General features: G+C 45.6%; 1 protein-coding gene across 2 annotated transcripts in view; it reads left to right on the plus strand.

The window, feature by feature from the left end:
• Positions 1–26479, plus strand: part of FRAS1 (Fraser extracellular matrix complex subunit 1) — a 332187-nt gene that overhangs the window by 208935 nt on the left and 96773 nt on the right. For both annotated transcript variants that reach the window (XM_060278390.1, XM_060278389.1), the window contains 9 exons: positions 3376–3528; positions 4486–4632; positions 6446–6592; positions 11813–11953; positions 15369–15512; positions 16747–16887; positions 17773–18043; positions 19220–19304; positions 21567–21893. In XM_060278390.1, the coding sequence (XP_060134373.1) occupies positions 3376–3528; positions 4486–4632; positions 6446–6592; positions 11813–11953; positions 15369–15512; positions 16747–16887; positions 17773–18043; positions 19220–19304; positions 21567–21893 (1556 nt within the window). The remainder of the gene's footprint in view (positions 1–3375; positions 3529–4485; positions 4633–6445; positions 6593–11812; positions 11954–15368; positions 15513–16746; positions 16888–17772; positions 18044–19219; positions 19305–21566; positions 21894–26479) is intronic.

Raw genomic sequence — 26479 nt, forward strand, 5'->3', positions numbered from 1 at the left:
AGGAGCGGGTCTGAGTCTGCCTTTCCCTGCTGTGAACTCCATCCTCTCTAGGCTGATAGGTGGCTGGAGGCGGACGACATGCCCAGTGCTTTTCTGAAAACATGGTCATTGTGGAGACAAGGTGGCGCTGCAATTTCGGGCATGTGCAGAATGTCAGTGCCAGCGGCAGAAAACCCAAGTGGCCCTCACCCACTTCTGGCTCTCAGTGGTAAAAATACAAAAAGAGTGATCATGGACCTTCTAAGTGTGGTGAAAACAGGTTGAACACACGTTAATTGTATTTCATTAAAAAAATTTTTTTTCTTAATTTGGTTTTAAAAATTCATTCACACAAATAATGTTATTGCAAATATTAGAATTTTACACAATATTCTTCTGAATCCTAGGACTCCCCTCCTCCCCTCCGTGGGTTCTTTAAATAACTTTTTCAACTGCATATTATAAGTCCATCTAATTAACAGTACTCCATTGTATCCAAAATCTATGTATTATTGCAGGAGTTATGTAAAGCCTGCCAAAGAGATCAACAGGCCAAGTGGTCTTTTGAATACAATATATTTGTCCCATTCTCTGTTGAAGTTTTGATCCTCTTGATTTCTGATTATCCCGGTTAATCTTGCCATCTCTGTATAGTCCAGTAATTTCATCTGCCAGTTCGCCCTAGTAGGTATCTTTCCAGCTCTGGGCAAGCAGCATCCTTGTAGCTGTTGAAGAATACATAAACACTCTTTTCAGTTCCACATTAACCGTATTTCAAGGAATCTTTTCTCAGGACAAGAGAACTTGTGTTGAGGCTACTTCCTTTGAATGGAGAATGCCTGTCTATCTTCATCCTAATAAATCTTACTAGTGGCACCTTCTCTGTGGCACTCTCTTCCTAAAGGGCTATGTGCCTTTACCCTATCAGATTCTTACCCGCTGAAAACTCCTTCGTTTTAAATGGCGTCTCTAGCTGATTCGTGTTCCTGGCTGCGGGTACTTAGATGGGCTTTTGCTGCTGTTTTAAAATAGTTTTTAACATTTTAGTGAAGAACGAAAAATCTTTCCACTTTTAAGTTTCTGTTTTATTTATAAAAAATGTTTATATACATCCAGCCTGTGTAGGTGGCAAAGAGCAAATATAAACACAAGGAAAATATAAAAGCAGAAAACGGTATAAGAAGCTCACCACTTGTGTGAAACCCATCCAGTTGGGTGGGCATTCCACATTCAGGGCTGTCTTAAGCATATCTGGCGACCTGGCGCCGTGGTGCGAAGATCTCTCCGGCGGGCCCCCCCCATTTCCCAGCACGACTGTCTGGCGGGTGCAGTGCGGCTGCCGCAGCATGCAGCAGCGTGGCGCCCCCTTGCCGGCCCGGCGCCCTGCACCACCCAGCCTTACTGTAGGGCCGGCCTTGTTCACATTGCTGGACCAGCCATATAGAGTGCTTTATTTCTTGTAGATGCCAAGTGGGCCTCATTCACATGCTGGAGAGTTAACATCATTCCTCCAACAAACCTTAGCAATTAAGCTGGGATATTAAGGCTTAGGTAGACTTCAAGGTATGGTGGGCCGAAGTTGTTAAGGTAAGGGCTTTGCAAATCAATCAGTTCACACATAATGGCAAGCTATAGTTAAAACAAACCAGGGTTTGTAAGTCAATATCAAACCATGGCTTCAGATCCTGGTTTGTTAGTAGTAAACAAACCACGAGAGCCAGCATGGTGCAGCTGCTGGGTCACTTTTGGCTAGTCACACTTCTCTGAAGTCTCTCAGCCTCACTCACCTCACAGAGTGTTTGTTGTGGGGGAGGAAGGGAAAGGAGATTGTTGGTTGCTTTGAGACTCCTTAAGGGAGTCTCTTAAGGCAGGATATCAAGTCCAACCCCCCCCTCCTCCTCTTCTTCTTTTCTTCTTCTTCTTCTTCTTCTTCTTCTTCTTCTTCTTCTTCTTCTTCTTCTTCTTCTTCTTCTTCTTCTTCTTCTTCTTCGTTCTCAGCAGGGTGCACACATAATACTAAGCCATGGTTTAATAAAGCATACTTGATTTAGTATTATAGGAAGCTCAGATTTAGCTTGCTTTGAAGGAAATGTGGCGCTTGAAGGCGGTTTCACCGCCTTATCTCATATCGGGACCAACCCTGGACATTTGCCATGCTTTCAGAAATAGTTTCCAAGTGACAGAGTGGTTTTGGCAAGGAGAAATCCAAAAAGGCAACTGAGCGTCCATGCAGCCTTCTCAGGCCAAACGTTTTCTGTGCTCGTTAGTGAAGGCGCTACAGGAGTCTCCGAGGCACTGAAGCAAGGCAGAAGCCTTGGGAGGGGAAGGAAATGTGTTCAACACCTCAGTGCCTGAAAATAAAAGCAGGATGAACATAAGGGAAGCAGGGAAGAGAAGCCACACTGCGTCTGGTAATTGCTGTTAATTGTCTCCTTCAACTGCCTAACAGCCAGGTCTGAGGCTGCTTCTGCACTAAACAGGCAATCTGCCTCTTTCTTCTTCTTCCATGTCTAAAATATACAAATTCAATTAATCAAGTCAATGCATCTTTAATAACTATTTTTACATACCTCACCCCCCCCCCAATCTAATCCACCCCTGCCTCCAGTCTTCACTGACTGATTCTCTCCCCTTGCAATAAGTTAAAGGTACCCCTGACTGTTAGGTCCAGTCGCAGATGACTCTGGGGTTGCACGCTCATCTCGCTCTATAGGCTGAGGGAGCCGTCGTTTGTCCACAGACAGCTTCCGGGTCATGCGGCCAGCATGACTAAACCGCTACTGGCAAACCAGAGCAGCACACAAAAATGCTGTTTACCTTCCTGCCGGAGCGGTACCTATTTATCTACTTGCACTTTGACGTGCTTTCGAATTGCTAGGTGGGCAGGAGCTGGGACCGCACAACAGGAGCTTCCCCGTCGCAGGGATTTGAACCACTGACCTTCTGATCAGCAATCCCTAGGCTCTGTGGTTTAGACCACAGCGCCACCCACTTCCCACTCGCCACCCGCGTCCTTGCTATAGCTATCCATAATCATTACACCCCAGATTTTCATCCCTTGGAGAAAAGTATCCATTTAGCTATTAAAACAGGCCAATATCAACACGACAGACCAAAGCATATGGCAGAAGCTTCTGAAACATTGTGACGGTCATAGCCTGACATCCCAGTTGCTAGAACCAAAGGACGGGAGGAGTTGCTCTTGTGCTCAGATCCTGCTTGCGGGTTTCCTGCAGGCATTTGCTCAGCCACTCTGAAAACAGGATTTTGGAGTGATGAGCCGTTGGCCTGATCCAGCAGGCCGTTCGTACATTCCTATGACTGTACTGTGCTTTAGGCAGCGGTCTCATCAACTATTCTCACGTTCGTGGCAACGTTCTCCTCTCCTTTCTGCAGATTGCCACCCTTCGTGTGCGCAGTGCGTGGCAGATCTCCAGGACACGGGAAGCATCTGCTTGAAGTGCCAAAACCTCCATCATTTGCTCCTGAGAGAGCGCTGCTTGCCTGAGTGCCCCACCGGATATTACAAGGCTGGCGGGGAGTGTCGAAGTGAGTAGCATCTGGAAAAAAATGTATTCGACCCTGAATACCTGAAGGAGCATCTCCACCCCATCTTTTAACCCAGACACTGAGGTCCAGCTTCGAGGGCCTTCTGGCAGTTCACTTATTGCAAGAAATGAGGTTATAGAGAACCAGGCAGAGGGCCTTCTTGGTAGTGGTGCCCGCCCTGTGGAACGTCGTCCTGTCAGATGTCAAAGAGATAAAAGAAGCACACAACTTTTAGAAGACATCTGAAGGCAGCCCTGCGTTGAGCAACCCAGCCAGAGGGCCACCATATTATTATTATTATTATTATTATTATTATTATTATTATTATTATTATTATTACTACTACTACACTGTCCTTTATCAGAAGATGCCAGGGTGGTATACAACATTAGCAACACGCTGCAGAATATCAGTGATAAAAACATAATTTAAAAATGTAATGATAACCTAATAATAAAATAATCATCATAATAACAGTCTACTCCCTCCCACTTTCAAAGGCCATAGATTATTTAATAGCCAAAGTGCTGGGTAAAAGAGGAATAACAACCACCAACAACACAGTAGTGGTGATATTCATTCATTCATTGAATTTATATTCTGTTCTTCCTCCCCAAAAAGAGAGCAGATAGTGGCAAACCTTTTCCCCTCCAGATGTTGTTGGACTACAGCTCTCATCATCCCTATGCTGGCACACTGGCTGGGACTGATGGGAATCCAACAATATCTGGAGAGCGAAAGCTTCCCCATCTTTGTAGCAGAGAGACCTGGGTTGCCCAGTGAGCTTCATGGCTGAACCAGGATTTGAATCCAGCCTCCTCCGCTCTAAACCCAACACACTTTTCTTCCTGATTTATGGTTATGGGAGTTATGGTTTTTGGTAACACTCTTAACGGCCTGTTTGCAGAGAGGCTGCTTCTCACAGACGTACGTTTCCACAATGTCTTTCCTTTCCAGAGTGTGACACTTCGTGTAGAACTTGCCGAGGGGAGGGGCCGTCCTCCTGTACCTCCTGCGATTCGAACCTTGTCCTCTCTCACACCGGCACGTGCATCTCGGCCTGCTTCCTCGGGTTCTACAGGGATGAGAACCAGCATTGCAAACGTATATCTTTCTGCTTATTGCTTTATCTGTTTGTTGCTTCAACAAAGAAAAAGCTGAAAGATTATTTAAATAAACATTGCAGGGAGTTATCAGGCATGGTCAAACTTGCCCCCCCCAGCTGTTTTGGGACTATAACTCCCATCATCCCTAGCTAACAGGACCAGTGTTCAGGGATTATGGGAATTGTAGTCCCAAAACAGCTGGAGGGCCAAGTTTGGCCATGCCTGGATTATATGATCCACGGGACCCTTTTCAACGCTAAAATTCTGTGATTCTAAGTTGCTGTGATTCAGATCCAAGCATATCAGCCTTGAAATAGCCTCCAAAACTGGGGTGGGGGAAGAGTTTTTAAGGGGGAGAGAGAAATAGCTGGATTGGGGAAATTAACTTGACATTTGTATTTAAGAGCCTTCACAAAACAGGTTTGCATTTTAAAAAACAACACCTCATGATAAGTAATGTTAATAAGATATAAAGTGTAAAGACAGCACTGTCTTAACTAGCTTACATTGCAAATTTATTTTGCCTTTTCTTTCTCATTTTGAATAATGTGTCACTGGTATATTTTGAGGTTTGCAAATGGGCCTCATCAAACATCTAATTATTAGCTACTTCTTCGCTCTGTTAATCCTCACAGCTTCTTAGATGTGTTGCAAATGTGAATTAATTAAGACTTGTGACACAAAATGAGTCAGATGCCCCAGCATAGAAAATTAGGTATATAAGAGATTTTAGATGGAGGGTTGTGGGGAGGTGGTGTCTCGGTGGATGAAGATTTGTGTGCCCTTAAGGGGCAAAGAATACCCAGACATGAAAACCCTAGAGCTGCATTAATTCTAATAGTTCCCTTCTTGGCTCTTCAATGGGAATCTATTCAAACATTTAGCAAGGTAATGTAGCGTAGTCCACCTGGACTATTTAATGTGAGGCCTTTCCCCTGATGTGCTAGCTTTCTTCATGCAGGGAGTTTTTGATATGCAGGCTGTTTTAATCAAGGAAACAGCCCCTTTTCTACATTCTCGTCTCATAAGAGAGCTGCGTGAACTTTCAAAACATTTGAACCACCTTGGAGGGAGACGATGGAAAGGAGGCAACAAGAAATGGTTCAATAGTTATTGATTTAAAAGCTTTGTATGGCACCTTTCATCTGACTTGGATTCCAGGGCAGTGAAATAGACATATAATAAATGATTTATACCGTAGTGCAGTAACAACAGAAATAAATGACAAAAGACAGCAGATTAGACCCTTATGCAGGCTTAGGAGTATAGAGAGCATTTAAAACGCCTGGGCAAATAAATAAATAAAAAGTTTTAGCCTGGCGCCAAAAGAATTGTTGTGTGGGTGTGAGTTGGGCCTCTTTAGCTAGGGTTTTGCTAAAGCCCAGGTGACCTCATTGAAGAAGTCGTCCCCCTTGTAGCTGTTGACCCATTGGGAAAGTAATTTATGGTCTGGACTCAGTGTTGGTTGGAGTTTGTAGCACCGCAGGATTGGATAACTCTTTCTCTGCCTGTGTCCGCCCAACCTCTCCCTAGCCCCTTTCCCTCACTTGATATAGTTTTGTAGCTGTTTGAAGTGTTCAAAGTGCTCTAAGTACAAATAGCTCAGCAAATCATCATTGTTCTAGCATTTCAGACACTTACTGTTCCCATACTGCAGATGGGTAGGCCGAGAGATAATGGCTTGTCTCGGGCTGGTGGCTGAAGCTTGCTTTAAACCGGAGACCTCCCACCTCGTGTTCTTAGCAGCTATTGTGCTCCAGCTGTTAAAAATAACTGTGATCAGTCATCCTGCTTTTTATCTTCCTCTACAGCTTGCAGTAGTCGGTGCCTGAGCTGTGATTCGGGGACCCGTTGCACATCCTGCAAAGACCCGTCCTACGTCTTGCTCTTTGGCGAATGCCAGAATGACAGCTGCGCTCCACAGTATTACCTCGACTTCTCCACCAGGACCTGCAAAGGTGAAAGAAACAGACAGATGTTCTCGTCTTGGATCGCAATAACAATGGTTAAGAGTCTAGTTTAAGTCACAGCGAAGCCTTCTTCACTCTCTCCTTCCCACCCTTTGCCGCTCCCCTGGTTATCTGCTTTCATGGGATTCTGCTCCCAGTGAAAAACAAGATTATTGCAAATCCTTCCCTCGTAAATGATTGAGTAAGTGAGCCATCAAACTCTCTTCTGAGGGTCAAGATTTGCCATTTGCTCAGCTAGCGGTTCAGTCAAATGATGGGTGAGCTTAACTTGTTAAATCCCTCCTCCTCCCCTTCAACATTTATATAAGATTTTGTATGTTGGCTGGAATTTTCTCTGATTTATAAATATTGCAAGGCTGAATATACATATTTCAAGAGAGAACTTTGAAGGAACAAGCCTTCAGCACATGCTGCCGGTTCCACATTAGTGTTTTCTGAGGAAGAAAATCAGGCCCAGTATGAATATTTTCTTCTTTCCCTTTTCATACCTCCATTATTATTATTTATTACATTTGTATAAAGCTACATTGCAAATGCACCACCATCAAAGATTACGGTGCATCACCCTCAGAAGGCTTGTTGTATAATTAACTAACCTGAAAAAACACTGGGACTCTTTTTAGCTATCCAAGGTGGAAGAAAGTTTAAGCTAAGGAATGGGGTCCTTGACTCATAAGGGGCTCTTGACTCACTTTCATGTCACAGCAGGATATGAGCATATAGAGATGTGTGGAGTTCAAAATTCACTGCAAACTGTTTATGTCAGGGGGTTGTTGCGGCTACTCTCGAGTAAAGACGCTCCAGCCTGCTCTGTCTTTAAGAGCTTTATTGTGCATACAGTGGAACCTCAGTTTATGAACACCTCGGTTTACGAATTTCCGGTTTACGAACGCCGCGGACCCATCTGGAACGGATTAATCCACTTTCCATTACTTTCAATGGGAAAGTTCACTTCAGTTTATGAATGCTTCAGTTTATGAACAGACTTCCGGAACCAATTACACCCATGCTTCAGGTTAAGTACGCTTCAGGTTGAGTACTCCGCGGACCCATCTGGAACGGATTAATTAACTTTCCATTACTTTCAATGGGAAAGTTTGCTTCAGTTTATGAACGCTTCAGTTTATGAACAGACTTCCGGAACCAATTACACCCATGCTTCGGGTTAAGTACGCTTCAGGTTGAGTACTCCGTGGACCCGTCTGGAACAGATTAATCCACTTTCCATTACTTTCAGTGGGAAAGTTTGCTTCAGTTTATGAACGCTTCAGTTTATGAACAGACTTCTGGAACCAATTGTGTTCATAAACCGAGGTACCACTGTACTATTTACAGTGCAGAGACATCAGAAGACATGACTGCCTAGTCTGATTCAGAATCCGGCAATGGTGCTTGTCTGCTTTTGCGCCAGCATAATAGTCTGGGAACCCCAAAACGCCGCCCCCTTACCCTACATCTGGGTGCATGACCCAACGTGGGCGCCGGAAGGGGGCTGCGTGCCTTCTCCCATCCTTTGGCTGGAGTGTTGCAGGGGCTCCCGACACCTCGCTGCACTGTCCTTCCTCCTCTGGCCAGCTGGGTCGGTGCCGAGGCTCTGACACGTCTTGGAGCCCCCTCTCCATTCCGCTCCATTCCTCATTCCCTCCTCCTGACCCGCTGCTTGCGCTGTCACTGGGCGAAGTGCTGGTCAGAATGACTGGGGGAGGGTCCCTGTAGGGAGTCCCCCTGACAGTTTAGCAGTGAAATCAGGGGAGAGTCAAGAAGGACAGCTCTTCCCCCCTTGCCCCCAGACAGAATCCAGCAACTTGCTAATTTTTACTATTATGGGGAAGAAATTCAGTTCAGTTCCCATTTCAATATGAAACGTCCTAATTTGCACAGGAACAACACAGGAACCGAAATGGGGTTCTCTTTGAAATTTGCAGTTCTCCGAATTTTGCGATGCAGTTCTCTAACCGAACAAGGTGTGCAGAAATGTGTGTATTGGGGGGAAGCATGGATTAGAAATGCACAAGTTAGTGAAAATAGCATACAAAAATGCATTACATTAGGGGAAATTGTTTGCAAAAATGTGCATATCAGGGTAAAGTTGCATACAAATAGATCAGGAGAAATTTGCACCAAAATGCTGATGAATTTTCATGGTGGCTTTTAAAAAGACACAAACCGATGAAGAAATGCAGAGAGCTGAACTTAAGGCTGAAAAGGGGGGGGGGGGAGAGACTGAAAGAAACCGAAATTGACATCCATCTATAGTCCTATATTCCAACCCTGATTCCCAAGCTAACCTAGAATGTAAAATAAATCCTCGGGAGTTCGCCAGGCTGTATTTTTCCTGGTGTATATTGGAGAAGTTGCTCAGGATTTTCAAAAGGAGTACTGAGCTGATGTTTCATGTGGCTGGAGGGTGTGGATTCCATGGGAGAAATTCTTTTGCTTTGGCACAGGTTAAAAGAGCCCCTCGCCCCTGTGACAAGTGATCTCTGATCTAGCTGCAGCACCCAGAACTACTTACCATGGAGAGGAGATACCCAGATGTTGTTTCAGCGCCGCTAAGGGTGGCTTCCAGGAAGTGGGGTGGTGGTGCACAGATTTGCAGCATGATGACAGCCATCTAACATGCCAAATAGTTCTAAATGCTGCAGCTGGGGCTCGAGGGGCAATGTCAATTTGTACAGTGGCCCCATGGCCCCCTCTCTCACCTTCTCTTACACCTACTTCCACTGTTTCTGCTCAAGTTTCTCTTGTCAGGGCATCCAAGGACAGCTCCAACTTCTTATTGCACATATGTTTTTGCACCCTGGCTCACCTTGAGGTCTGGAAAGCTAGAGTGGCAGTGCAGCCTTGGTTTCTTTTTACAGCAGCCACCCTTCTTAAGCTTGCAGAAGGGGCTATTCTTAGACTCAGCAGGGCTCCCTCATCACCCTCTCTGGGTCTATGTAACAGCTGACTGATGAAGCTTCTATCTCCAGGGCAGGGCCATTTCCACCCTGTTCCACCAGGATTTTTGTGCTTGCTACATCCTGCGCTAGCTTCTCCCCCGTTCCACACCTCCATCGCCATTTCCTTCGCCAATATCCCATCCTTTGTTAATAATAATAATAATAATAATAATAATAATAATAATAATATATTTATACCCCACCCATCTGGCCGGGTTTCCCCAGCCACTCTGGGCGGCTTCCAACAGAAAAATAAAACACAGTAATCTATTAAACATTAAAAGCCTCCCTGAACAGGGCTGCCTTCAGATGTCTTCTAAAAGTCTGGTAGTTGTTTTCCTCTTTGTCATCTGTTGGGAGGGCGTTCCACAGAGCAGGCGCCACCACCGAGAAGGCCCTCTGCCTGGTTCCCTGCAACTTGGCTTCTCGCCACGAGGGAACCTCCAGAAGGCCCTCGGTGCTGGACCGCAGTGTCCGGGCAGAATGATGGAGGTGGAGATGCTCCTTCAGGTATACTGGGCGAGGCAATTTAGGGCTTTAAAGGTCAGCACCAACACTTTGAATTGTGCTCGGAAACGTACTGAGAGCCAATGTAGATCTTTCAAGACTGGTGTTATGTGGTCTCTATGTTTATCCGCCTTGTAGATTGCAATCCACTTCGGTGCTCTGTATCGCACAGCAAGGGTGTGCGAAAGTAAACTGGGGTCTAACAACAACAACAATTGTTTGTTTGTTTGTTTGTTTATACATACCCTGCCCATCTGGTTGGGCTTCCCCAGCCACTCTGGGCAGCTCCCAACAGAATATTAAAAACACGATAAAACATCAAACATTAAAAACTTCCCTAAACAGGGCTGCCTTCAGATGTCTTCTAAAAGTCAGATAGTTGTTTATTTCCTTGAGATCTGATGGGAGGGCATTCCACAGGGCGGGTGCCACGACCAAGAAGGCCCTCTGCTTGGTTCCCTGTAACCTCACTTCTCACGATGAGGGAACCGCCAAAAGTCCCTCGGAGCTGGACCTCAGTCTCCAGGCTAAACGATGGGTGTGGAGACGCTCCTTCAGGCATACTGAGCCGAGGCTGTTTAGGGCTTTAAAGGTCAGCACCAACACTTTGAATTGTGCTTGGAAACATCTCTGGGCGATTGGCAGCAAATCAGCCAAGGTTTATCAACAAGAAAGCAGCATTTTCTTCTGAAATTAATCTGCTGGAATGAAGCAAGTTATCCAGGAATAGACCTCTATGTGAAAGGACTGGAGGTTGAGTTCAGTTGAGTTCTGGTGCTGGAAAAAAATTCCTAACCTCAGAATGCTCAGAGGCACCTTGTTCTTTGATTCTAACCGCATTACTATTACTTTCACGATCATGTGCATGGCCCTGGTTAATGGATCATGAGGTTCTCGTAACGAGCAGGTTAGAGCCAATAGTTCTAACTGCTAGATGGAGGCAGTAAGCCTTTGGATCCCATTTGATGGAAACCACAGGTGTAGAGAGGGCTGTTGCATTTGGTCCTGCTTACAGGCTTCTGGTTGGTCACCATGAGAACAGGATGCTGAACTACAGTAGAAGAGCCTTTGGTTGGATCCAACAAGGCTGTTCTTTGGTTCTTAAGCCCACCCCTGGTGAATAGCACTTGGCGCTCTGTTGGTGCTGAATAAATGCTCAGCTCTTTTCACAGTAGCGTTGTTCTCTCGCAGTTATTGCATGCGTCTCCCAGGAGGTACCCAACAGCTGCCTGGAACAGCGGCTGAGAAGTCCCTGCCTCCCTGTTATTAACTTTGCCACGCTCTCTTCCGAAATTCCTTTTGACTTCAGGGCAATGTCACCTTCGTCATTGATTCGGCCTGCTTAATTAGCAGCGCTTGCAGGGAAATCCCAGAAGTCCGCAGGAGTGGAAGATAAGAGATTTACGGTTTAACCGTGGCAGGAGGCGCCGTGGAGCAATGTCGGCCGACAGCGACCGCAGGCACCTAGAGGGAGCAGCCGTTGCGACTGCTTGACTGGACCTTTGAAAAGCAGCCTCCTGTGTCCATGTTTAACATAATTGGGAAATGTTAAACCCCAGAGAAAGATCTGTGTTATTCTAAGAACATCTCCTTAGGCATTTTCTCTCCTGCCTTGCATCTGTTCCGCTGTTCTTTCTTTGCCCTTCACTGCATCTGCAGTCTGTACTGTTTGGTATGTTAAAATGGGTGGGTGGAAGCCGAGCAGACCGTGGGCTTTGCTTAGGACGTGTCTGTATTTTCTTCCTTCTTTGTATTCCAGAGTGTGACTGGAGCTGCAACGCTTGTAGTGGTCCCCAGAGCACCGATTGCTTGCAGTGCATGGAGGGCTACATTCTCCATCAAGGTTCCTGTCTGGAGCGTTGCCCTCCTGCTTTCTACAAGGAATCCGACACTTGCCAAAGTAAGTATCTGCTGCTTTACCTGCAGGGTAAGTGTACTTGATTTCCTCTCTCGAGGACGCAGTGCACAAACGACCTCTGTCAGATACTGCTATGGAAGTTCACTTATTCCTTGCTGGACAGATGGTGTCTTGGGCCTCCATTTGAGACAAGGCGGTGGGATGGTCCTCTGTCACTTCGCAAGACCAGTCAAGATTTTGCTTTGGACCTGGGTGGTAAACCAGGAAAGGGGAGATAGCTATGTCTTGTCTAGGTCTTTCCCCATCAGCTCATTGGTGAGATGGGTATGCCTAGCAGTTGATGTGCTGTCCACGTACCTTCACAGGAATGTAGCAGTCCATAACTGCTTGGCATACCCAAGGGCAGCATTCCATCATTGGCAACTTTTCAAGGGCCAGGTGCAAAAGTAGGCAGACCTTTCCTCCTGCATTCCAGGGGGTTGGACTAGATGACCTTTGGAATTCCTTTCAACTGTACAGTTCTATGATTCTATGGCTCTTATTTGTGTAGAGTAGGGTGCATTGCTGTAAGGCAGAAGTCCGAGGTTTCCACCCCATCCTTCTTCCAGGCAAGGAAGAGGCATTATCGCAATACAAGGAGGCTTCCCAGTCAGCCAAAGTCACTCAAGGACATTGTGCACTGTGGGATGGAGTAGAGACGTAAGGACGAAACAGAGAGGTCTGGTGGGCTGGATTTGGCCACTGGGACTGAGGTTCTCGGTGTATGTGGTGCATACATGTGCATGATGTAAGGAGGCAGTATCAATGTAGTGAGTGGCAGTGCCGAGGGATTGGATTACCTGATTCACTAGTGCAGAGGTGGGGAGCCTTAAGAAGTCCGCAGGAGCCTTAATCTTGCGGACCTGTGGACCTGGGTTCTCCGTTCCTGCCCTGGTGCCTCTACTTGCCAGATGAGATTGCTGCGAAGTCAGGAAACAGGTTACAAGGAGAAGGCAGGCCTGGATTAAGCCCCCCCCCAAAAAAAGGCAAAGTGAGATGGGGCAAAGTCAGCCTGTTGGGTGTGTTGGTGAGAGTGCTGAGCTGGAATACCCAGGTTCATATCTCTGCTCATCCATGAGGCTGACTGGGTGGCCTTGGGTTAGTCTTTCAACCTGATCTACTTCACAGGGATGTTGTGAGTCTAGAATGGAGAGGGGGAGAACCATGTATGCTCCCTTGAGCTCCTTGGGGGAAAGTGGGGTACAAGTGAAATACATAATCATAATACAAATAAGAAGGGGGGGCAGATTTGCTCGGTGGCTAGAACTGGGAGCATCAACTGCAGCAACAACAGATTTCTGTTCTTACTGGTACCAGAAAGAAAGTCAAACTTGGAAGCTTTCCTATAGTTCAGAGCTTTCTACATGACCTGTTTTAACCTACTGAAGTTTCAGGGGCTTGTCACCCTGTAATTCCTCACTTTGGTCTGAGCTTGGTGGTGGGCTCTCCTGAGTGAATCCCCTCCTGGGACTCCTCAGCCTCCAGATTCATGGTCTGAATCTGTGAATTCTGGTCCTCCTGATACCATCTGACTGTAGTGACAGAGGTATCCTATTCAGAGTGGCAGTTCTGCCTTCAAATGAGACCTGTCAACGTGATCGCTGCTAAGCTTACAGCGTTTTGGGTTTACAGTGCCTGTCTTGTGATTTAGGACATACAGGAACAGTAAAGAGCCCCGTTACTCAGAAAACCTTGGCTGCAAATTTGCGCTGTCACCTCAAGACCTACAACAGCGTATAAGCTGGCATATATCTATACAGTAATGTTCTTCTGAGGCTTGGGATCTTCAAGGAAAATGGTAACAGATACAAAGCCCTGTCCAGGTCCAGGCAGATCAGCACCTTGGACAGCTCCCAGTAGGACCTTATATCTGCACTTGGGAAGATGCTCTCTCAGAGTCTCTTAAGAGTCATCTGAAGCCTTTAAAGGTTGACATGTCTGGACCTTACAGTGGCTCCACCCTACCCTACCTTGGGAGACCTGTTTGCAGTATTTAAAGGGCATGCAGTCTGTTCTGCAGCCACATGCTCCTGCATAGTTGTGGAGCACGAGAGACTGCAGGAATGTCACACCCCAAGGATGACAGGAGGCTGGTGCATCGCCTGAGTGAGTTCTTCTAAGGCCAAAACTAGAACCCTGAGGCAATGTTCGCCTGCACTTGAGCTAGGCACGCAGCGCTGTCTGGTTGTGCTGAGTGGCTTCTGTCCTCCCAGCTCTAATCATCTGGTAGCATCTATTATAATCTCTCTCTCTCTCTCTCTCTCTCTCTCTCTCTCTCTCTCTCTCTCTCTCCTCTCTCTCTCTCTCTCTCTCTCTCTCTGTGTGTGTGTGTGTGTGTGTATCATAGCTGCCAAGTCTCCCGTATTCCCCGGGAAACCCCCGTTTTTCCAGCTGTTTCCTGCTGGAAACTCCATAAATTCCCCGGATTCTTACCGGCCCGGGGAGGCCCCTTCTGCGCATGTCTGGAGTCTCTGGACATGTGCTGAAGCGATTTCTGGCACAGCAGCTATTTTGGAAATGGGCAGAGCATGCGTAGAAGCGACTTCCGGTGCTGCTCTGCCCAGTTCCAAAATGGCCGCAGCACGCACGACTTCCGGTTCCGCGCAGCTGCTGATCCCGGATTTTTTCAGTCTGGAAGTTGGCACCTATGGTGTGTATGCACACACACACACACACACACACACACTTGTGCACCCTGCAGTAGCTAGAATGTTGGGCTTCGATGTAGACAATCCAAGTGCAAATTCTTGCTCAGCTTCCCAGGTGTCAAAAAAGGTTAATTATGTATGCCACTACTGCAGCCTGTGTTTTGTTAGCCCAAAAATGGAAAGCAAACGTGGTCCCAACTAAAGAAGAATGGCAGCTTAAACTGATGGAATATGTGCAGCTTGCGGGCCTAACACACAGAATAAGACAGCAAAGAGATCATACGTTTAAAGAAGTTTGGAAAATGTTTATTGAATATATGGGGGGGATTGTGTACACTTGAAAACGTTGGCAGCATTAAGATAAATTCAACAGTGTAAATAAGTTTTGATGGATGTAATAATGGAATACTGAATGGTTTAGTTTACATGCAGGGCTTTATGTTATGCAAAATGAACCATGGAAAGCAAAGAAGGGAGGTTTTTTGATATTTTAAGGTTGCTTAAATGAATATTCTAAATTGTAAAACAGAAAATGTAATTAAAAAATTATATAAAAAACAAAAAGCAAAAATTCTTGCTCAGCTATAGAGTTCACTGTGTAACCTTGGACATGCCATGCCCTGCAATAGTATTGTATTGTAAGGACAGAATAAGCTAACTCTGTGTATGCTGTGTTGGCCAGGGTGTACTCAGATCGTGAGACACAGAACTGCGTCCTACGTTTGTGTCTAGAGGAATTCGTTCCTAAGTTATTTGTGTGTGTTTTCCAGGATGTGATGATGACCGCTGCCTGAAGTGCCGTGGCCCGAGTGATTGCGCCCGCTGTGAAGCCCCGTTTCTTCTCATGGGGTCCCAGTGCGTCTCGTCATGTGGAAAGCGGTTTTATGCAGACCACGGAGAGCAAAGGTGCTCAGGTGAATATCAATGAGGGGGTTAAAGCTTAAAACACACTTGAGTTCACAGGTAAGCAGCCTGAGCAAAAAGAGAACTCGAGAATCCACAGGCTGGATAAAATAATATTCCAGCTTATGTGCTTCACTTAAACAAACCTGTTGATGTTGTTGGTCTTTGAAAACTAATTTGTGTCACGTAGGACATGAAGAACTGTAGCAGAGCTCCTGATCCTTTATCTTACTTTGTACTCTTCTCGGGACGAGAGCTTGTTCTCTGCATATGTGTGGCATATAGTAGGGCAGCCCAAGACATTTTGCTGCCTCAGGCAAAGAATACGATAGAATCATAGAATTGTAGGGTTGGAAGAGACCCCCCAAGGGTCATCTAGTCCAACCCCCTGCAATGCAGGAATCTCAACTAAAGGATCCATGACAGATGCCCATCCAATCTCTGCTTAAAAACCTCCAAGGAAGGAGACACTCCTGAGCAACAAACCTGTTTCCAAAAAAGAATGTGTTTTGCAGTAAGGAAAGTGACAGGGATATGCACTGGAGGCTGTGGGATAACAGTTGCTTGATGCAGCATCATTTAGCCTCGCCAGCAAATCAGAGTGAATCCTCCATAATCTGGTAGTGTTGTATAACCTCCCCACAAACACTGTGCAAAGAAATCAGGAAGAATGCTCCATAAACAGATTGTCTGGAAGTGACAGTAACTGGAGCAAATTTTAAAATGTTGGACAAGCAGGCTCCCTTTTTGTTAAAGCACGGGGATTTGTCCCTTTGCATTCTTCATATTTAAGACAATGTAATTCTTTATAACAATGTCTGCTTAATGAGCTTAACTGGGAAGCCAACCACAGTTTAGGAGCTCCTGAGGCACAATCAAGTGTGATCTCAAACTGTGTGTGTGTGTGTGTGTGTGTGTGTGTGTGTGTGTGTCTGTCTGCCTGTCTGTGTGTATTCATGCGCTCCTGTGCCCAGACACTGGTGTCCACATGTAAAGGAATGTGTGCTTCCTGAAATGAATGGATAAGATTTTATAGTCTGAGAGTCCTGTTTGTTGCATTGCCTTTCACCCCCCGGCGCTCAAGGCAATGTTGGCTCAACAAGCCCTTCGTGTTTGGACTCTTGTTTCGTTGGCCATTAATAAAGTAATAACACAGTTGTGGCCTTGTTTTCCCGAGACTAGAAAATGGCAGTGGTAGCGTTTGATCTTTATTTGAAAGTCTTGTTCCTTTCCTTTTCATGCTAGCCTGCCCCAAAGGATGCTTGGAATGTGACAAATCAAGTCGGTGCCGAGTTTGCGACTCCACTACATTTCTGCAGGAAAGCCGCTGCGTCTCTGACTGCAGCCATGGTTTCTATGGAAATCCCTGGAGCAGAGAGTGTGAAAGTGAGTATTTCCCCATAATGCTCCCCTTTGCACCTGGCTAGTGTGGGTCACTCTCTCACAGTTTCCCATCTGTGCATATGAGGTAACAGTGAACCTCGTGGGCTGTGAGGAGGGCTGGTGATCAGAGACAGTGCTGTGTAGTGGTTAGAGCATTGAAATAGGACCTGAGAGACCCAAGGTTCAAATCCTCACTCGGCCATCCATCTCGCTGGGTGACCTTGGGTCAGTCATAGTCTCGCAGCGCAACTTACCCCACAGGGTTGTTCTTGCGATAAAAAGAGGGACCACGTATGGCACCTTGAGTGCCTTGAAGGGAAGGTGGGATAGAAATGTAATAATAAATAAGTCACTCAGTCAATCAATCAATCAATCAATCAATCAACACCACAGACAATCTGATTTAACAGACAGATCCATTTCTCTTTATCAACCTCATTGAACCATGGGAATTGCAGTTCAATATATGTGTGCTGTATATATACAGAAGTGTGGGCAAGGGGATCTTTGATAAAAGGCACCAGAACTTTCAAACCTATAACTTCCTGGTGTATTACCTAAAATTAGTGGCTTTGGGACTATAAAAACCTCCATCTTTCTCTTTTCTGGGGTTCTCTACCGCTACGAACCTATGTATTTCACTTAAGGTTGAAGAGAGATCTAGAAAACTGCTGGATTTTTCCCCCTTTTAAAAATGGGACATAAGGCATTGTGTATTTTTTGTGTTGCAGATGGGCAGGGCTGGGCTGGGCTGAAGGGGAAGCATTGTGGCCAGTTTTGCAACTTCTGTTAGCTGCACTGTAAAAGCTGCATGGAAATCTTCAGCGAAATAAAGGCTGAGGTCTATATATTAACTGGGTTTTGTTTTGTTTGTTTGTTTTGGTTTAGCTGTCATGCAAATTCCTGTTCTCAGGGCAAATGGTTCACTCCAGGTAGGAATTGGTGAGGTGAAGCCCCTTGACCTCTCCATCCTGGAGTTGCAAGGCCCTGTTAGCGATGGAGAAGGCTTCTTGTTTCATGTGGCTGACCCCCCCACCAATGGCAGACTACTGACTGTGGCAAATGGGAAAGAGACAGAGTTGAGCCAGGGCGACCGTTTCACCGTGGAAGATGTGAAGGGGCAGAGAGTTCGTTTCATGCATGATAAGAAGAAATCCAGGTGATTTTGCTGCTTCCTTACATTTCTTGCTGTCAGTGCCAGGAAGTTATCCAAGGGTACTTCCGAATAGCATGGGAAAGTTGCTCTACATCTGTTTGTTTGGATGGGTGGGGCAGGAGCTGCAATACCTCAAGGACCCCCTCTCTCCATATGAACTTACCCGGACCCTGAGATCATCTTCTGAGGCCCTTCTTCGTGTGCCTTCTCTGTGAGAGGTCCAGAGGGTGGCAACACAAGAATGGGCCTTTTCTGCAGTGGCTCCCCGCTTATGGTATGTTCTCCCCAGGGAGATTCGCCTGGTGCCTTCATTATACACCTTGAGGCACCGGGTGAAAACGTACCTCTTTATCCAGGCCTTTGGCTGATGTGTTGTGGAAGGGTGGATTATCAGGTTGTCTTTGCTATTTTTATTATGTATTTTGGGTTTTTTTTAATATAGTAATTTTATGTTGTGAACCACCCTGAGATCTATGGGTATACGGCTGTATTCAAATTTTAATAGTAGTGGTAGTAGTAGTAATAATAATAATAATAAAGAGAGGAAGGGAAAGATTAGAATTGAAGTGATACCACCAGATATATGATTGGGGCACAAGTGCAGAAATTGAGACTGGTCTACGTACAGACTGCAGTGGTCTAAGAATTGCAGTTTTTATTTTAAAACATGCAAGTTTCTGGTCTTCAAGACTCATTTCTTTTTGAGGCGGGAGGCTTGAAAATACGACAGCAGTGCTTGGTGAAATCTCAGTATACGCATGCAGCCTTGAAGGTGCTATGGCAGAGCCATTTTGGGCTGTGGTAACAAGGGGCTCTTCCAGATGGGCTGTTTGTTCCAACAAAATTTGGCTGTTATCTCTCACTTTCAAGGGCAATCATCCCATCCTTTTTCTAGCTGCAAAAAGTCCAGTAAGAAATGTGACGGGAAATTGCTCTGTAAAGTGCAGAATAGCAACCACTCGCTGGCAATGTCACTGACAGATCAGAATGAATACTTCCAAGGTTGATACTTTCTAGTCTGCTATTATCACCGATCAAAAAAGGTTTAGCACCTTTTTAAAGCATTCTTTTTAAAAATTGTACAACTCCTCTGCTGTAGTTGATGGATCAAGCTGTGCACCTGTATTCCTACCCAAAAGCAACATCTATTTATATAACCTTCTTTGGGCGTTCATGTAGGAATGGGCAGTTTTCCCTAAAGATCAGCCATCAACAGTACTTCTCTGAACCAGAAACATTCACTGTTCAAGCACAATCAACAAGGGTAAGCTATGATCTGTATATATTTTTCAAAAATGTGAAGGGAAAATATGTATCCAGATCTATATTGGATCCCCGGTTTGTCTCCAGGCCACAAAGCTTCCCATTTAATGGTTAGCCCTCCTTTCCAGGCATTTAGGAAGTTTTGTTATCTTCCATTGTTGCATTACTCCCTGCTCCTTGTCCATTTTATGTAGATGGTTGGTCCTTTGGGGCAGTAGGCCAGGGTGAAACTGAATTAATCACAGAACAGAGGGGGACTAGTGATCATCTCCTCCCCCCCCCATCCCAGTTCCCCTGCTTTTTAAATATTCCTTTCCCCCTCCACCAAGAATGTCATGTATTCCATAACTCTACCACACCACTGTAGAGTTGTGCAGAAACTTGAGTGTTGGCTATCAGGATTTCACATCCTGAGAAACGAGGTGTTGTGTTTTTAAAAGCCAAAAACAACAACCCATGTCTCTAGTCTTCATGAAGGTCAGCAAGAACAACTCCACTAATAACCCCATCATTAGAGTGTGAAGCATAGCTCAGTGGTTGTCAATACCTGGCACCTCCTGCTAAAAAGATCAGGGAGTTGGGAAATTCTTTCTTTCTGATGTTTTGGGGAGTTGCTTGCAGCCAAGGTAGACAATACCAGGTCTACATGAAGAAATAGCTTTGCCTGGTGTAAGGAAGCTTTCTACGCCTTTCTTCAAAGTATGAAAACAGTGAAAGCATGTTAACATAATGTAAATGAGCAATGTAAAAGGATAGTAAACAAAACAAATACAAGAGCTGAACTGGGATGAATTGGCTGTGTCCTCCATTGGCTTTAACACCAAATGATTCTGGTACCTAAGGAATAGGGTTTCTTTGTTCTGCGTGGCTCCCATCCCCAATATTCTTGCGCTTTCCTGCCTTCTGGATTTAGCGCTCTTTCCCTTCTCTTCAGCTCCAATTTCATGGTTCTAAACTAAGCCTCTCCCTTCAGGAGATTTGTTAGCAATAACCTCAATGTGTGCCCTTCATACAGTAATGTGTTATTTCCACCAGTCCAAGCGAGACCTTGAGGTGCTGACCCTTGCTATCTAGCTGAAGAAGTTTGATTCATCAGCCTTTTCAATGAGTGTTTATTAGTTCCTTTTTAATTCTTTCCTTTAGTAGCCTCTTAGATTTCAGGGCTCTCGGTGCCTTGTTTAATGTTCAGGATCGGGTAGGAAAGTAACCAACACAGCTCTCAGGCTGAAACACCGGCATCTAAGTTAGGCAGACAAGTTGCTTGCTAACATACACTATTAGATGCTGCCAACACTGAGCAAAATGGACCAATATCCCTTTTTTTTAATTAACTTTTTATTCGCTTTTCTTTTTCTATCATTACATACATCCCATATCAATAACATTTATGTTACATTACCTCTTCCCCTCCTTCCTGGGCTTCCCCCAACTTCCACTTCTGGTTTGTTTACCCCTTATTATACAGTGCTGTTAACGACTGCAAAATAGCTTTATCATGTATAATGAGATAAGAACCCAATGCCTCTATTAAAACCATGGAGAGACCTGGTCTGAATAGAGACATTGGATTATTATCTCATTGTACATGATAAAGCTATTTTTAGCTATCTCACCCCTTGCTTTTTCCTATAAGACCAATTGCAGTCGTCAGTCGTCAACAGGTTTACCACACCTATCAGCCAATCACCCATTCCCACCACCCTACTGAGTAATACTCCCTCCCCACCCTCTCACTATATATAAGGGTCTGGTGACTTCTGTTTCAGTGTAACTGAAGAAGTGTGCATGCACACGAAAGCTCATACCAATGGCAAACTTAGTTGGTCTCTAAGGTGCTGCTGGAAGGAATTTTTTTATTATGTAAAACAAGTAAGTGCATCTGTGGTCACAAATTTACACAGGCCGTGGAAATGAGCTGTTGTTGGTACAGCTGTGATTTTGTGGCAATGGGTTTAAACCATAGACTAGGGGTCAGCAAGCTTTTTCAGCAGGGGGCTAGTCCACTGTCCCTCAGACCTTGGGGGGGGGGCTTGCCTATATTTTGAAGGGGAGGAAATGAACGAATTCCTATGTCCCACAAATAACCCGGAGATGCATTTTAAATAAAAGCACACATTCTACTCATGTAAAAACATGCTGATTCCCGGACCGTCCATGGGCTGGATTTAGAAGGCGATTGGGCCGTATCCGGCCCCCCGGGCCTTAGTTTGCCTACCCATGCTCTACGGCAAGCAAGGAACTGAACGCTGTCTTTATATTTCAGGCTCCCTACGTTCTAAGGAACGAAGCCCTCATTCTTGGCCAAGGGGAAGCTGGAGCCATCACCAACCTTTTGCTGGATATTCGAGACAGTGATAATCCTGAGGATGTGACGCTGGCTGTTTTAGACCCTCCGAAACACGGGCAGCTAGCCAAGCTTTCTGGGGACACATGGCTGCCGATGAATCTTTTCCACCTTGATGACCTCTTGCAGGGATTTGTGCTTTACATCCACGATGGATCTTACAGTTCGGAAGACACTGCGGTTCTGCAGGCAAGCGATGGGTATCACTTTCAGAATATACTCTTCCACATCAAAATTGCACCGAAAGTAAGTGCCATGAGTGGGGAAATCCCCATAGAGTGTTCCTATGCCATAAATGCACTGTGTAACTCTGTGTCCGTTTACTCAGAATTAAATCCTATTGGGTTAAGTGGGGCTTATTTCACACTATAGGGGAGCAGCCAGAACATGGTGTGTATCTAGATCTAGATAATCTTATATCTCCATGCACATTGAAAACTAGAACTAGCTTTCTGCATGGATGGAATTTTGCATATTAAGGTGCATTCGATCGCCTGTGGTCAAACACATTCCTGCTAAGGAGCTTAATGGTATTGACAATTTGGGGTGGCATCAGGTAGATGGCATTTAAGCATCTTTCAGGCCTTTATTTCATCAATTTTAGCTAGGGAATAAATACTGCCATATTTTAGGGGAGGTGGCTGTAGCCTGCCTTGTGATTGCTGTGTGTGTCTTTTTTCTGGTGTTCCTGGGCTGTCATTTGGACTTCAGGTAATAAGACTTACCTGAAGTGCCTGTGTGAGGGCCTGGAGGCAGTTGGAGGGTGGATGGTGGCTAACAGAGTGAGGTTGAATCCTGACAAGACAGAAGTACTGGACAGGAGGCGGGCAGGTGTGGAGGACCCCCTGGTCCTGAATGGGGTAACTGTGCCCCTGAAGGACCAGGTGCGCAGCCTGGGAGTCATTTTGGACTCACAGTTGTCCATAGAGGTGCAGGTTAATTCTGTGTCCAGGGCGGCTGTCTACCAGCTCCATCTGGTACGCAGGCTGAGACCCTACCTTCCCGCGGACTGTCTCGCCAGAGTGGTGCATGCTCTAGTTATCTCCCGCTTGGACTACTGCAATGCACTCTATGTGGGGCTACCTTTGAAGATGACCCGGAAACTGCAATTAATCCAGAATGCAACAGCTAGACTAGTGACTGGGAGTGGCTGCCGGGACCACATAACACCGGTCCTGAGAGATCTACACTGGTTCCCAGTATATTTCCGAGCACAATTCAAAGTGTTGGTACTGACCTTTAAAGCCCTAGTGGGCCTCGGTCCTGTATACCTGAAGGAGCGTCTCCACCCCCATCATTCAGCCCGGACACTGAGATCCAGCACCGAGGGCCTTCTGCCGGTTCCCTCATTGCGAGAAGTGAGGTTACAGGGAACCAGACAGAGGGCCTTCTCGGTAGTGGCACCCGTCCTGTGGAATGCCCTCCCAGAAGATGTCAAGGCAATAAGCAACTATTTTACTTTTAGAAGACAACTGAAGGTGGCCCTGTTTAGGGAAGTTTTTAATGTTTGATGCTGTACTGTTTTTAATATTTGGTTGGAAGCCGCCCAGAGTGGCTAGGGAAACCCAACCAGATGGGCGGGGTATAAATAATAAATTATTATAAATTATTATTATAAGACTTACAATCACCTTGTTGAACAGAAACCCATGCAAAGAAAAAAGAGGTGTGTGTGTGTGTGTGTGTGTGTGTGTGTGTGTGTGTTGGGGAACCCCCCATTGCATGCACAGCTGGCACTGGTTTGTAGTAACTTGTCAGTTGGACTTTGTGGCTCGCTAGCAAGCAATGCAAGGTGGGGCTCGGCTTTCATCGTCTGCCAAACCTTGAACTCGAGAGGCCTCGCATGTGCAAGAGGCATGGATTGTTCTCGCTCTGCATGTTTGTAAAGCCCTTAATGGCACAGAGTGATTCTTGTGCAATTTGGGCATGCTGTAACACAGCAGAACCCAATGTACTTGTCAGTGAGAAGTGTTCCATGTTCTTCCTCAAAAGTCAACTCTTGTCTCCAGCAGTAGCTAGCCAGAGAACCTTTGGGAACTCCCTGATATTCTGAAAAATAGTGGTATACTGCTTTTGAGTAGGGAAGCTCCAATTTTATCTTTCAGAACTTGCTGCTTATCCTGCCTAATGATTTCAAAAACCCACCCTAAGCTAGCTGGTGCCAGTGAATCCCATACAATTAGTAATTGTGATTTGCATTTAAATGTGTGTCCTTCTGTTTGTCCAGAATCTGCTGCTCAGCCTTGTGGGATGGTGTCAAGTTCTAGAGTCGAAGAACAGCAATTTCTCACTGTACACTCTTTTTGCACCACTGTTGCAGTTTCGAGCCCTGTTTTTATGAGGGGGGGGTGAGGGGGCTTTGTATTTTGCAGATCCAGGGCTGACCTGGGAATATTCTCTTTTAGCCTCTCCAGCCTTTGACTAATTAAGCAATCAATGGCCTTTTAAACTGTGAGAAGGGTATTGTTTTTGTTTGTTATGGTTTTGTTTTGTTTGTTGAGTTTTTATACTTCAAACTGCACTCTAATCCAGCCATAGGCAAACTCGGCCCTCCAGATGTTTTGAGACTACAATTCCCATCATCCCTGACCACTGGTCCTATTAGGTAGGGGTGATGGGTGTTCTAGTCCCAAAACATCTGGAGGGCCGAGTTTGCCTATGCCTGCTCTAATCCTTGGATAATACCTCCAGCATATCCCTCCTTCCTTAATGTCTACCCCCTCCCCCCCCAAAAAAGAAGCAACATCTTTTGTCTTACCAATGATGGCTGCTTCCTTAGTAACAATGGCCTCACCAACCTCAATCTGCTCTCAGCCAGCTCCACCTGCCTAGCATCTTGCGTACAACTAGCCCAAGGGTTGGTCTGGGCTTTCAACTTGCTGTTCCATCTCCATTCTGCCTTTCCTTCTGCTCCATCCCATAGCCATTTCCACCCACACCACCCCTCTTATCCAGCTCGGCTGTCTCCTTTTTGAGACAGAGTTGCCAAAACTGCACATTATCATTCCAGACGTTTGTGCATCACCTGGGCTATATGATTTCCAGTTCTGCTTTTAATTTCCTTGCAAAAGGAGATATTCCTAGCCACGATCTTTTGCTTGTGTGGCTTTATGGCACCAGTCTTTTGGGGGACCAGAGGTGACTCCCTCCAGAAATGGGTTAAGATTCATCTGCACTAGTCAAATAATTACAGGCAACAATGTGACACAGAAACCATTCATTGCCAGGTATCTCAAGGAAAACTGCCCTGCTTTCCCCAAGGAACCTTCATTTGCTCCCAGATTGTGTACCATGGCACTGGTCCAGCTCACAAACCTTCGTGAACCATGGTTGAAGCACACCTGCCTGGGCTGCCTTGCTTCATCCCACTAGTGTGGGAATGAAACGAGCCAAAATCCCTGGCTTAGAGCCCGGGATCTTCTCTCGTTTCACTCCAAGCAAACCATGATGGGTAAGCCAATGCAACAAACCTTGGAGCGAAGCATACCACGATTGCCAAGCTGTACATAATGCTAAACTGGGGGTTGTGGTTTATTTCTCCCCAGGGCTAGTGAGGAGGAGTAGAGCTAGTGCAATCCGCTCATGCACGGCAAGCCATGGTTTACTGGGACATGTAACCACAGCCACTGAGTGCATCTGATGCCATCGAAACTCCCATTGTTCTAAGCACATTTTGCGACGGGGAATTTCATTCGCATGAGCAGTTTCTGATCTCTGGGCACAGTACTTGCACCTAAGATTTCAGATTAACACTGCAGAGTGGAAGGAAAGGTGGCCCTTTTTCTGCCTCCCCACTTCCAGCTACTCCCTGAAGACTGGGAAAGAGACCCTCTTAAGAATATTAGGGGGGTGAGCAGGGGAAGGACTAGACCATGTGAAAAATGAACATAATATTGCAGGTGCAGTTTGTTCATTTTCAGCTTTGTATCCTTGTTATAGAAAAAGTGCATCTAGACATTCCGTTGTTGCACCCATAACCTAGGTTTAAGGTGTCATTTGGCTCCTAGCTTTCGTATCTCAGTTTCATATCCTTCGGTTTCTCTCCAGATCGTATAAATCCCTCGCCTTTCACATCTCAGTTTCCCCACGAGACAACAAACTGGTGGGTGTTTGATTCTAAGGCGTCGAGAGCATTATTTCCCCGCCTTCTGTTGATCGCTCGGGTTTTGTTAACAAACAATGATGAAGGTGGATTGCGGAATATAATTTGCTTTATTAGGCAATTTCACACTCCCTTGTCTCATTATTTTCTGAATCCCACTTTGCAAGCGTTTGGGGGAAAAGAGCAAAAGATACCGCTGGTTTGAGAGCCACGGAAAACCCCTAGAGGATTTAGTGTGAGGTAGGGCTGGCAAAGACCCAGTTTCTGTCTTAGCCTAATTATCACCTTTCCACAATAGCCTTGGGAGACAAACCAGATGCCAGGTTTATTTCTGGAGAAGCGGCGTCTAGACATACATAAAAGAAGATTTCTTTCTTCCCTCCCTCCCTCCTCTTCTTCTTGGTTGTTATCCAAGTGGTGTTATGGACGCTGGTATAACCCTAGCTGGAGGCCTCCTTTTACTCACGCTCCTTATCTGTGAACATGCACCTTATTAGAATGAAAGGCTGAACAATTTCAGTGTGGTATGCCCTGATTTGAAAGGGCATTTGTAGAATTTCAGCTTGAAGTCTAATATATCTTTTTTTATATAAAAAAAACAACCTTTTTTTAAACAGCCATATAAAAACGCATTATCGTAAAGGCACCAACAAAAAAAGAGTGCCGACAGAAACTGAGAATGTTTAATCTATGTTGGATGCTTTTCTGCTGTGAGGAATGTTTTCAGCTG

Source organism: Zootoca vivipara, chromosome 9, assembly GCF_963506605.1.
Source record: "Zootoca vivipara chromosome 9, rZooViv1.1, whole genome shotgun sequence".
Classification (NCBI taxonomy): domain Eukaryota; kingdom Metazoa; phylum Chordata; class Lepidosauria; order Squamata; family Lacertidae; genus Zootoca; species Zootoca vivipara.